The sequence below is a fragment of the Anomalospiza imberbis genome, chromosome Z (genome assembly GCF_031753505.1).
Source record: "Anomalospiza imberbis isolate Cuckoo-Finch-1a 21T00152 chromosome Z, ASM3175350v1, whole genome shotgun sequence".
NCBI lineage: Eukaryota > Metazoa > Chordata > Aves > Passeriformes > Viduidae > Anomalospiza > Anomalospiza imberbis.
In genome coordinates, this window is record NC_089721.1 from 61,690,016 (window position 1) to 61,703,965 (window position 13,950).

General features: G+C 40.1%; 1 protein-coding gene across 18 annotated transcripts in view; it reads right to left on the bottom strand.

The window, feature by feature from the left end:
• The window catches only part of NRG1 (neuregulin 1), a 447,143-nt gene that overhangs the window by 130,588 nt on the left and 302,605 nt on the right, over nt 1–13,950 (bottom strand). For 12 of the 18 annotated variants that reach the window (XM_068176234.1, XM_068176240.1, XM_068176238.1 and 9 more), the window contains 2 exons: nt 11,368–11,545; nt 4,404–4,528 (listed from right to left, as the gene is read on the bottom strand). In XM_068176234.1, coding sequence (XP_068032335.1) covers nt 4,404–4,528; nt 11,368–11,545 — 303 coding nt within the window. Of the gene's footprint in view, nt 1–4,403; nt 4,529–11,367; nt 11,546–11,821; nt 11,904–12,323; nt 12,484–13,950 lie in introns of those variants that run through there. The other 6 variants (XM_068176247.1, XM_068176242.1, XM_068176245.1 and 3 more) reach the window with 6 other exon arrangements.

The window sequence follows — 13,950 nt, forward strand, 5'->3', positions numbered from 1 at the left end:
GGTCTAAGCATGCTGATTTGCTCCAGGAGAGAATCTGACTCGTTATGCCAGCCAGTTAAAAACAGACTATGTCCCAGCTTGACTGCAATTATGCTAAAGAGAAGAGGTACCCTGATCTCCAACTTTAATCAAGTCTTGGACAGAAGAAGGGACTTCTTTTGCACTTGAAGTATTTCATAGTTTGTCACATGCTCCATGCGTACTAGGTATAAGATGTTTTTACTTACTTATTTCTCAGTCATCTTCTTGAAGCTAAGCTACTGTCTGTCTTCAGAAGAGGAAGAGCAAATTAAAATTGAATGAATTATGAGTATCAGATCCTTATTGATTACTGTACAGTGTGAAGCTGTTACTACTACTGCAAGTCCTATGGATGCAAAAAAAAAAAAAAAAAAAACCAAAAAAAACCTGCACAGGCCACTGAGTAGCTAATGAATTTACCAAGGCTCACCTCTGCCTAACATTGAGATACATTAACAGATCACCTGAGTACTTCTAGTACCCATCAGTTCAGGCAAAATTGTCCCAGCCAGCCACACTGATGAGTCAAACTACATCAACTCACTTTCCACAGACATGAAGGAATAGTGCTTACCCAAAACCCGGCACACAACCCAGCAGAACCAGCATTGCAGACTTCTGGCTTTTGAAATATTTCTGCATGAATCCACCCTTTTGCACCCTGAAACATGCTGGGCACAGAAAACATCCTCAGAGAGGCAAAAGAATCAGGCCAACAGGTTGTAGTGGAAAAGACTGACACCACATGCAGCTAGAGCATGCTTGACTCTATCAAAAATATATCACTTAGCTAGTTGTCTAAATACAGGAGTTTTTGAGTAAATTGAAAGCTTTAGCTGTGCTGTGAAGTATTGTCAGTGTTATTTACTAAGCATAGTAAGGTCCTATGCTGATGAGAAAATCTCTGAAAAATTCACCACAAGAATTTTGCCTGGATAAAGTAAGAAATCAGGATGGACAAAAAAAAAGCAGTTACTATTGCATTTGCAAACTTCTGTACTATTTATACACCACCAGGAGAACTTCATGCCTCTATTCTGACCTCAATTACAATCTTTCTTAGGGGAGCATACATGAGTATGAGTGAATGAAAATAAGAAGGCAGCTCATATCCTGTGGGCAAGCTACACTCATTATAAATTTAAAAGAGAATAGAGAGGATAGCTCCTATTACTTGCTATTAAGATTGGTAAAAATTGTGTTTGTCTCACTATTTTTATATTTGTTACATTTTTAATCCACACACATGGCTCTATAGACAAAGATTTTTACACCTTTCAGTAAAACTGGCAAAATTTAAAAGTCTGTGTAGATTAATACTGTTTGTGTGGTGTGTGTGTTCATGTTTACGTGTACCAAAAACTTGCACAAGAGCAAATTCGAAAGTTTTAAGTAATACCAATGTTTATAATACTAAGAAGGAAAGGAATTACTATTGCATTGAATATTACTGTTTTAGACAGAAAAGTTTACCACTTTGGGGAATGAGATGAGGAAAAATTAAGGTCTTTGCTCACTGAAAACCACAAAAAATATTTTACAATTGTTTTATTGAGAAATACTAGTTTTTCTGTGCTTGGAGCAGGGAATTGAAATCAACAACCTTGGTGGTAAATGTATGGCTTTTTGTATGCTTGGGGGAAAACTCCAGCACATTTGCCTTGTTCTTCCTATGTTTTTTCCGAATAGCCATTGGTAGTTGATGTTAGAGACAAGGCACCATGATAAACAGACCTTTGGTCTGGCCCTGGGGTTCTCTTTCATTGCATACACCAGCAAAGAAAATTTCAACTAAAATAGTCCTAGTTTTACAAAATTCTAGGGAATTTAAATGCAGATTTTTTTTTTAGATACTGAAAAACACTAACCTTAGATTGGAAATAAAAATAACCCCATTCCAGGAAAGGACATTACCTTACCTACCCTCACTCTTAAAGTAATCAGCAGAAAGGGAAAGGAAGATCTAGTTTGCAGACAGCAGGGCATACATAATAAATATGACCAGGTGAGGTCACTAAATTAAAGGTCATAATTTAAGTTATGGTTCACATGGCAGAGCAGACCAGTATCACCACAACAAAGTCAGGCCCTCTGGTGCCTTTTTCTTTACCTCACTGTTACCCTATCTGCTGGAGGTGGAAGAAAGCAATCTCTCTGCTCACTTTGAGAGGTTCAGCCTTCTCAGATACCAACAGTTTAGTTTTCTACAGGGACTCTTGGACTACACTGTAGTTCCAAGGGCTTCCCCAAAAGCCCATTAACAGATAATAACGAGTAAGAGCTAAATACGCTGGATTTTTTGTTTGTTGTTTTGTTTTTTCTTTTAGTTTTAAATTCTTTTTTTCTTATGAATATTGCAGGACCTCCCAGCTATACAGGACCCAAGTAATGACTGCCCTTCAGGGCTCATTACCGACTTTGGATCCCAAATCTGTCATTCAGCTAGCAAGGGTAAGAGGTCAGGGAATGTGGGGGAAGTAGGGGTGAGAAGGTCACTCATGCAGGGGGTCTATTCCTGTTTGCAAGGCAGATGTTGCCCTTTGAGGCCATAACGATCTATTGCTCTTAAGTCACCAGATGTTGCCCACGCTGTTTCTCAAATCCAGGTGGAAAATTCCACCATTAGCAGGAAAATTATGAACAATTTTATTGGTAATTTATAAGGAAAAGTAAGCAGAGGGGGCTCAGATGTACATGTAGCAACCAGATATGCATGATTGATTTATTCCACCAATGAATGCTGCCATGCCGGAGTCTAGATGATCAAATATCACTGAGATGTTCCAGTCCAGATATCACTGAGTTTCCTGTTCAGATCTTTATGGACAAGAGGCAGCTGGCAGGTTTAGACTGGATTCCAGTTTGCCTTGCATTTGCATGCACGGCTGTGTTTCAAACAATTTATACTTCATAACACAATTAGATAGATTTTAACATATATGTTATGGATGCACATAACAGAGCTTGCCACAAATACTTTCTACTGAGACCAAGCTCTTGCCCTCTTGCAGCAGGAGTGTTTTGCAGTCATTCAGCATAGCCCAAAAGGAAGCTGAAAAATCCATGTCACATAGCACAGGAATCAGGTCCTGCATGCATTCCCATGACACTGTTCCTTGTGTGAGAAAGTAATAGAAAATTGTCACGCTTTTTTTTTTCCCTGCATTTATCTGTAAAACTGCCTAGTCACAGTGCCTACAGTTAAGTTATGGAAACCATATAGGAGCTTTCCATATAAGCAGCTAATGAGCAACCAAAATTTCTATTCATGGAAACCGAGAGAATCTACAAAACTACATGGAAACACCCATTTTTCCTCTTAGCAACATTCCAGTAAATAACACTTGATCTTTTATATCAGTCTCTTGACATCTGCTTATGATTATAATACCATACAGCTAGAATGAAATTCTAGCACTTGAGATTCTGTAGTTGATGAGAAAGAATAGCAAATACACAAAGTGAATACAGTCAAGCAGATGCTGTGTGATTACAAAACAGCAGATAGACGAAGACAAATCCCATTGGAAAAAGTTTACATTTGGATTTCTGTTTATATAAATGCCTATCTCCCACTTAACAACACAGAAATTATGGAACAGGAAAGCATGCCTGGTAAATTCACATTGCTATAACATCTTTAACTCATCTGTGATTTGCAGAGAACTTCTGCTTTGTTGGCTAATGAGGACATGTTTGTTTTGTACTTCACAGTGGCTGGACACTGGAGTTTGAATTACAGGAGCTGAATTAATCAAAGCCAAACTTGAAAAACACTATTTCAGCTTAAATCACAATCAACCTTAAGTTACAATACCTGAATCAAAGCATCTGAATCACACTCAAACCTCTGAATAATTTGTCTTCAGACACATTAATGGCTTTGTGTTTACTGTTTTAGAAATCAAAACAAAAACCTATCACCATATGTGAAAGTAAATATGGTGGCAATCAGAGCAATACAAATATTACTTAAAGTGAGAAGTGTTGGTTTAGCAGTTCAGACTATGATATGTTTTAGGTTAAATGCAACTTCCCTCACTGTGCATAACAGGGATTAAAATAATATCCCCTTCATCTTTTTCTAATCTTGACTAGACTGTGTCTTAGACTTGGTGTCTTAGACTGTGTGTTAGACTTGGTGCTACAGATCTGTCCTGAGATCTGTAGGAGACAGCCCATTTGTCTGTAAGGCAAATTGAGTGCCTCACCTACATAATAGACAAGTCAGGCCTGACTGCTTTTCTTAGTACACCTAAAAGATTTCAGTGCTTCCACTTCACTTGCCAAGTTTTGTCCTGCGTCTAAGCCCTTTGTCCTGCTGGCAGCTTTAATACATGGTCTGTCTGAATGTGACAGTAAAATAATGAGTGAAGCCTTACCATTGGTGTCTGTGATGGTAACACTGGCTTTAGTACTGTCATTTCCTAGCTTGCTGCTTACTCTGCATACGTATTCCCCAGCATCAGCCAACGTGGCTCTGTAAATGTGAAGCTCAGAGTATTTCCTGTGAAATCAGAAAAAAACATATAAATATCCTGTACTGAAATAACAGTCACTGCATCAACTAAAGCACTTTTTTCCCCACCCCTTTCAACAGAGGGTCTTGTCTTCTGTTCTTATTGACAGATCAGCACCATCCAGGCTTGAAAGAAGGGAGGAAAATAAAAAAAAAAATCTCTTACAGGCTGTGGAAAACAGGCATATACATGAACCCAAATGAAGATACTTGTTTATGCTTTTCTGTATGAGAGAAGTATTTGCTCTTAAAGAAAATCTGGAAAACAACCATTTAACAACCATCCTATCTCAGCCAAACTGTTGGTTGTCCAGATGCAATCGAGATGGGTGTAATACTAAAATAGATTACCCTTCCCTATAGGTTCATATTACCAGTAGTAGAGTTCTGGAAAAGTACTGTAGTTCCTAACATCTGACTAAATAATCATGAGTTTAGAACACACTCTTTAACAGCCTCTCTGAAGCCCCAATAGTAAATCATTCTCCAGTGCTAAAAAAAAAAAAAAAAAAAAAAAAAAGGCAGGAGCACAATAGCACAATTTGCATGAAGCTACATTTTGTTCCTGGATCAGAGATGTAATTTAATCAGTCTCCAAGGTTTTAAGATTAGATTTTCAAATGCAGAACTCCTGCCTACCCATTAATTTTGTAGGAACATGTTCTGGTGTCATTCATGGGGTCCCCAACTCACAGGATGGCAATAATCCCATTATCTAGACTGCAGAGAATGACTAGCTTGGGGAAAATGCACACATTATTGCTGTTCCCAGTTACTGTTTAAAAGAAGTGCTCTGGGGAAGCTTCTGCCTGTAATAAAACCTGATCTACAGAATAGTCATTTAGAGTGCATGAACACTGGCTTCCCTAAGCAGGCCCACCCTGACTTGAAGGGCTGATCCTCAGAAGGCAGCACCTGCTCACTCTGAAAGCTCATAGTAACCACCATGTCTGCTGAGATAAACAGTGTTTGGGGAGGTGCTTTGCTTTAGCATTGCCATGTTTCCTAACTCTCCATGCAGAAATCACAACTGGTTATCCCTTCTACAAATCACTGAGCAGGGCTTGGTTCAGACCACAAACAGGTCTGTTGCAGCAGTGTGGGCTTCTGAAACAATCAAAATGTTCGATGTCATTTTTCAACACATCCTTGTGAGCCACCCCTACTTCCATCACAGGACACTATCCCATCTGCTATCTGCTATCCAAACCCCTGCTTATTGGCAGCTCAGCCTTCCCTGCCTCTATTATGAAACTCCTACTGCTGAGGAGTCAGCCCTCATGGAATAAAAGCAGTGTGCTAGGTGGACCCCTCTCTGCCAGAAACCTGCATCACAAGAGTTGCCCCCCTTGTCCCTTGTCCTTGTCCTAAGAGTTGTCCCCCTTGAGGGATGAGGCCATCCCTCAAGTGGCCACTGCTTTTTCGAGGCCACTGGGCTTGCAAGAGGGAGGAGGCACCAAGCTAGGATTAGCAATTTACTCAGGTTTTCTCAAATGGTAAAGAAATTACTAGCTAAGTATTTGGGCTCCCTTCTCAGGAAATGTTAGGAGACCAGTTCCCAGTGCTGAATTAATTAACTGGGCTGCACCTCAGGTGGCATACAAGAGCAGACTCTAGCTCGTGACAGCCATAAATATATGAGCAAAAGTGGTAAAGGCACCGACAGAAACGTCCCAAAGTTGAATGCTATTGTATCTTTGTGTGAAAACTTTGCACCTAACAGCTATGCTTATACAACAGTAAAAATGGCCTACTTTTTAATTTTCCTGCCAGCCATTCACCTTCACAACAGCCTGTCGAGGGCCTGACCAGAAAGTGGTGTGGTGTTCTACACCACCTAACAGCTTGCATGCACATGTGATTCCTATATTGCAGCAGGTTATCTCTCAGCCATACTTGCAGACACTTGTCTGGATGGAGAGCAAGTTGTAGCCTTAGGAAGCTTCAAAAGGCAATGTAAACAGGCTTACTGTTCTTAAGATTTCACTGTAACCCAGTGAAAAGGAAGGAAGCACAGTTGCAGTTACATCACTTTTATGTGGACACCGACTGTACACTTGCTGCAGTCCTCTCCATACATTAAGTAATATTGATACAAAACACTTTTGTGGCCTGCTTGGCTTTGTGAAGAAACTCTTCCCTGCACTTTTTTTATTTTGTTTTGCTTGATGGATATGGGAAAAGACAAGGAATTGTGTCTTCCTTTTATGATTTTATTTTTATATTAAAATAGGTGAAGCATCAATATTTTTTACAAATCCATTTCTAACAAGCCAAATTTACTCTTGGTTTTAGAAAAAAAAACAAAACCCTGTATGGAGTCTTGTGTCTGAGAGCAAGAGAAATAATATGAATATTTGTAGTCTTAAAAATATCATTGAGAGGTATTGGGACAGAATTCAAAACAGTCAGAGCAGAAGATGACTCATTAATGGCTGTAAATGAAGCAGTTTCCTAGCAATGCTGTACTTCAACAGTACTGACTTAAAGCCCCTGATAAGGGATTTTATTTTCAAAGGCTTGTCCTTTTCTTAAACTATACCATGCTACTCCAAAAAAATGCTACTCCCTGTAAGATTTGCTTCTGCTGAATCTTCAGCTCATTGCCACTATGACACTGCTGAGCTTGTATTCATACATGAAGGGGAAAGAAACACATCTGCAGAGTGCAGTCCCAGCCCACCTTATCTGATTGCTTGAATTCATTTTGCTTCCAGTCTCCATCTGTCATCCAGAATTGCCTGTCTGCAGGCAAATATCCAGGCTAAGCTTGGATGAACCTCAAGGTACAGGTCACTTACACACAAAGTTTCCTTGCACACTACTGCACCCAAAGTCATCATCTAGAAGTGGCAAACACTTTGTCTCTGCCACAAAGAAACCCCAACCCTGATATGGGAGTCTCTCTACATGTAATGAAGAGAGCCTGACTTGTACAGCACACTGCCCAAACCAATAATGTACAAGTCTCACCTGCATTTGAAATCAGAGAAGGAAAATGAAATGCTGTCATAGTAGGAGACAGCCATGGGAGAGTTAGCTACAAGGTGAAACACTCTTGTCTGGGGCCTGCTTTTTTCTGGATGTCTACTGTCACAAAGAAATAGCTTAGAGCCTGGACACATGAATCAACCAATCATGGCCTCATCAATCATCAGCAATCATCAGCAGAAACTCACTGACTATATGCTCTTACTCTGAGAAATTTGAGGTAAAAGTGAGTGCTTTAAATGCATTTCATTAAAATTTAAAGTCACTCAGTTTCTCTCGACTCTCCAGTGTAATGAGAACGAATATAGCCATTTAGTGTGATTCACCTGCCATACTGTCATAGAAGCATAAAATCAGAGTAGTTTGGGTTGGAAGGGTCCTTAAAGATCATATAGTTCCAACCCACTTTCCACGCACAGGGACACCTTTCACTGGACCAAGTTACGCAGAAAGCCCTATCCTGCCTGGCCTTGAACACTTCCAAGGATTTGGAATCCACCACCATTCTGCCTAATGTGTCAGTGCCTTCCCACACTCACAGTAAAAAAAGTCTTCCTAATACCTAACCTGAAACTACCCTCCTTCAGTTCACGGAGACTCCCCCTTGTCATGTCACTCCACATCCCTGTAAAAATGTCTTCTCCAGCCTTCTTGCAGCCCCTTTTAGGCACTGAAAGGTGCTGTAAGGTCTTCCCAGAACCTCTTCTTCTCCAGGGTGAACAGTTCCCACTGTCTCAGCCTGTCTTTATCAGAGAGGTGCTCCAGCCTTGTGATCAACTGCTTTTCTCTGGGCTTACTCCAACAGGTCCATGTCTCTCTTGTGCTGGGGGCCCCAGAGCTCAACACAGTAGTCCAGGTGGGACCATCACATATTGGGGCTCTGCGCTCTATGAATTAACCACCCTGAAACTATCTGAGGGAGCTTAGAGAAGTGAAACCATTTGACATTCAAAGGAGTCTTTGGAAGGCTAAGCTTTGAGGAAGCTGCATTGCCACAGGGTCTTCTAAACTCTCAAAATGCTAAAAAAAGTCAGCATGTGCTCCACTTTGGCAAATCCTTTGATCCACATTTTGGCCAATGTGCCCAAAACCACCAAGCTGATGTATTATCTTTCCTTGACTACTTCAGATGTAAAGCTAAGGTCTTAATTTCCAATTTCTGAGATAGACACTTCATCATACTGCCAGATATTTTGCAGTTTGTTAAAAAAACATAAATAACATATTTAGCTTTAGCTCTGTCTGTGTAGCTAAACAAAAGAAACCTTTAATTTATTCCAACAATAAACACATTTTATTCTGCCATCACACAAAAAGAAGGGTGATTTCCTGCAAATTGATAGAAATCAGTGGCCAATGGGTACTACAAATAAACTTTGTGAGCTTTTGGTAAATGTGTCAGGAAGTGTTATTTTCAAGTGTTTGGATTGAAGATGTCAGTAAGGCTGTGGTATTCTGCAAGCTAACAGTTCTTCAGAAACATAGCCTACTTTTTATGTAGCCATTTGAACTTTAAAACAAATGTTGATCCCAGACAGCTTATCAATTACTCTAACCTTCATATTTGATGCTCCTCACACTGGGTAATAGTAAAAAATTCACACTAAAATGCTTGTGTAACAATACAGAAACATATGAACATGACAAACACTTATCAGCATGCTATCATGAAAAAGCCCCTAGAACATAAGTGGGGGAAAAACTCCTTGATCTCTGATACTCCTCTAATTTGCAATGGGATCTTTTTAACGTGGCTTTGCTTATTGAAATGTGCGTGTCTTTTATGTGTTCATTTACACTGCATCCCCCTCCCTATTTTTTAGCTTTACAACATGTGTATGTCCCATTTTTTATCAAAATAAAATCAATTTTCTCTTAAGCTTTTCACTTCTAGTCTGTCCCAGATGCACATATGAACAGCAAAAGAAGAAATGGCAAAGCAATGATGCGTCCCCAAACTAAAATGTCAAAGTAGGAAGGCAAAGAATATCCTTCAAATGTCAGCAGACATCCCTCGTCTTTTCCTTCTTTGTACTCTACATCTAGTGACTTTCATGTCTCTAACTGGAAGTGCTTCTCCATTCCATGACATTTCTAAAACACAAGAGAGAAATTCCAACAGTGCATGGTACAAATGTGTGAAATACGGGTCAAAGCCTGCACCCTCTCCACTTATGGTGAGTGAAGATGACTTCGTATTTCTATCTTCCAGAAAAAGGCACAATTGTAGTCTTTTTCATTATACATCTTTTAGGGAAGTTAAACACTTTTTGGCACATCAAGCTGAAAAAGAATCTCACACTTCCACATGCATCAATATCAAATCAATGGCTATCAGTTTCCTTTCTGACAGCTCCCCAAAGCTTTTTGGGGGCAAAAAACCCACAAAGAAATGAGCTAGCAAAAGGAACTTCCTTGATTCAATACTGAACTGGTGACAGTCAGCCCCAGAAGGCGAAATCCTAGCCACAGTGAGTTTGGTCAATCAGCATCAGCCAAAATGCAAGTGGAGGAAATACTGATTGCCCCTCACAGGCAGTGCCGTGTTGCTGGGAAAGCTGAGGACTAGGCTCTGATCTGAACATTTTTTTTACAGAATAGACTGAAAATACAACTCTGACGGAGACATATGGCTCTGCAAATGAGTCCAGACAATTTGCCAGGCTATCTGCCACCTGGAACAGCTCCATTTCACAAATGCTGGAAGGAGACATCACAGGTTCCTTCTTGACATCTGTGCAACTGTGGCATGGGGGCTGTGGTGATGCTGCTCTGTCCCTCTTCATGTTTCATCTTGTGCTCCAGGCTGGGGTACAAGATACTGCCAAGGAGGGTAGGATTTCTGAATTTTAACCTGAATAACTCTAAATAGTCAAATATCTATTTGTTTATGGCTTGTTTCATCTAGTGAAGTGAGCCCTGACACAAAGTATGGGGGTACTGAACACCTTGGAAAGAAAAGCCTCTTGCAGAGTGCATTCCAAACTTTCTGTGTCTTGAATGTAGGGAAGGCACAGCATGGTGCACCAGAGAGCTGTCCGGCCTACTGAGAGCAGAAGTGAGAATTAAAAGACTGTTCAAACAGATTTTCCTAGCTGGTGACAGTTACAACTTCTTAATGTAAACAACAAGGCAGACACAAAACAGCAAAAGCCTTCTCCTGTCTCAATGCAATAAAAGTATCGTGTAGTTTTCCCCTACATTAACAAGCCACCAGTCTTTCTTCTGGTGCTGGTCATCAGTCACACGTAGGGGGCACTTACCACCAGACAGGAGGATAGCATTTGCATGCTTTGCTATTCGTCTGACATCTGCTACACCAGAGCCTTGTTCTGCAAGTGCAGGAATGCCTCTGGTAAAGGACTACTGCATGCTTTCATAAGAAATTCAAGCTAATGAGGACAGCATTCAGCCCTTCTAAAGGATTTAACTGCTGGAAAAGAAAATATCTAAAATATTTCAAAATCTGCAACCCTTTGATGATTTTAAGTGTTCTTTGATTTTAGATAATAAACAAAAGGTACCTCTATTCTTGTTAGCAGTTTAAAAATGGCCTGTCTCCAAGGTTTACTGGTTGAAATCATAGCCTTTGGCTATCAGAAAACAAATATAAATTGAGAAGGGAGAATTAATTATGAAATATTTATATCACACTCACATTTCATTCATACTTTCAGGAACAATAATATTGTTTTCTGTTTTCTTAGATTTTCTTCTTCTGTAACTCGTAGCTTTCAGCTTTGTTACTGCATTTAACAACCTCAGTGCTTACGTTCTGGCGAACATCACTTCCCAGCCCTCCCAGCCCCACTTGAAAGATATTACTTTGTACTTACTTTTGTTTTTTTGGGATCTTGATATTTTCCGGTCTGGTTTTTTTGGTTATTTCCTTCCCATTCTTTAACCATTTGAATCTGAGCGCAGGATACTCTGAAGTGGTTTCACACCTTAGCACTACCTTCTGACCCACAGCAGCCTCTTGGTTTTTCATTTCCTTCAATTTGAGGGGCACCACTAAAGAAATAAAAGAATGTGGTGGTGATTAGGCCATCCTCAAAAGGGAAAACGTTTACTCAAGTTGAGCTAGGCAAACCATGGACGGCAAAACCCCAACCAGATTAGCAGTGCTTCAGCAGAAATCCCTGAAAAACAAGGATCTGTATTGTCCTTAAAGCATAAGGGCACATTTCATGGCAGCCCACTTTGATGCTGTTGAGATCTCCTATGACAGTCTTACAATTTGCAGTGAGAATCAAAGTGCTGGTTCTGAATACAGCATGGAGCACTAACAACATTATTTGATTGTGTGCACCTAGGCACAAGACAGCACAGTGTGGCAGGCACCTCTGACTGGCAACACAGAAAGGCAAAGGGAGGGTATCTTGCTGCTTTACTAATTTCAATTGCTATGAGTTATGGGCTACCAAAGGCTCCAGGTGCAACTGATCTGACAGGGAGTTAAATGCATAAATACAACCTCGACAGCCTCCCTCATGTCAGGGAAAGGCTTTTGTTCCAGCCAAACATTACAACCCACAGTATACACCTAACTCAAACCTCAGCTTGGCCATATCCTTTCCCTGAGGCAAAAGACAACAGGCTTGGAAGCCCATCAACAGAATCAATATCAATTAAGGGTATTTTGGACCCAGAAGGGGACACTGCATTGAAAAGGCTTAGCCAACACACTGTAGGGTTCCAGCTGATGCATCTCAATTTCTATTGTGTTGTAGCAATAACATTTCTTGTATGTGTAAACCTCCAACCATTTCAGGCTTTCTAAATTATAGACCTCTAAAATTCCACATGAGTACTAGTCTTTGACCACAGGCTTCACAAGAAGATACAGCCCCCTGTGAGATGATACCCCTCATTTGACCCCATGCTTTAGCTGTAAACCAGCCACTACTTTGCTCCAGTGCATAGGTAAAACACCAATACCTGACCTTGCTTCCCCTAAGGCTTAAGATAACACCTTTACCACACAACTGGAGAGGGCTAATATGGGGTATTACAGCAGGTCTGTTGATGGGTGATAGCCTCTAAGCCCATCCTAACTCAGCTGTGCCCTGCCTGAGCCTCCAGGGAGTCACTATGGCCATGCAGTGCCTCCAGCTGCAGGGCATTTTGTTTCTTGAACAGCTGTAATATTGTCCAAGGACATACATGGCCACTATGGTCAAATGATTCTCCATAACATGCAGACTAGGAGCACTCAAAGAGACACCAAAAGATCTCTGACAGAGCCCTGCACAAGAAAATGTCCTAAGAAATTGCACACTCTTGATTATGTATCTGCTCTTTGTGTTTTTGTGGAGACTTACTCACATCAGTTGCCCCTAATTATTATTCCAATATGACAAAAAACAAGCAGCACCATCATAACCATAATTATGAGAAGCCTAAATAAAGGACTGATATGCACATGCCCAATAAGTGAGCGACTGCTGAAGGCTGCAGTCCCACAGTACGGCAGTGCCTGTCCCACATGTACGGCAGCCTTTCTCACCCCAGAAAAGTACAGGGAAACCTTTAATTTCCTGGAAACTGAGCCCAGAGCAGCACAAACAGTGGTGTTTGGGAAAATGTGGTCTGAAGTGAGTGACCAAATGAGGTGATACCTGCTGTGACACCAGCAGAAGACAGAAAATGGACAAAGTAGCCTTCCATAATTGAAAAAATCTCCTGATTAACAGGAAGGTGACAATTTTCCAAGTTTCCGGTAGGAAGTGTTCTAGACATCAGTAAAATGTCTGAGAGGGAGACTTCTCTGGGAATGGCATCCAAGGATGTTGTACACACAGAGCAGGCACATCTACCAGGGTTCCACTGGGATGGATCAGGTAAAGGCCCAGAACTTAATGACAAGAAAATCTTCTCATATGTTGGTTTCCATTTTCTTCCACTGTCCTGAATAATTTTGGAAATTTCAGTGTGTTCTCAAAATGCTATGAAAACAACTTTTGATTTCAGAAAAACAAGTGCCCACACACCATCCTGAAACCAATAAACCAGTATGTTTAAATACATACACTTTTATAAGTGTATGTTTCTTTGTGTATATATATATATATATATATATATATATATATATATATATATATATATATATATATATCTATATACACGTTTATATAAGAACTCATGTAAATGTTATCTGAATATAAAATTTTAGGTTAATAATGTTTAGAATTTCCAACAAAAATAATTAGCATTAAGTAAGAGCCTTACTACTGAGGTTTATGCTAATAGTTTCATTCTGTCATTGAAGAGTTAAAGCTAGTCTTTTGTCACTATGTAAGAAAAGGAGATGCAGATGTTTGAAATACAAAGGCAATAGTCCTTATTTTACCATATTTACTTTTACTTGTTATAGTCCTAATCTGTATCTTGCAAAAATTAAAAGCATCACCACAATT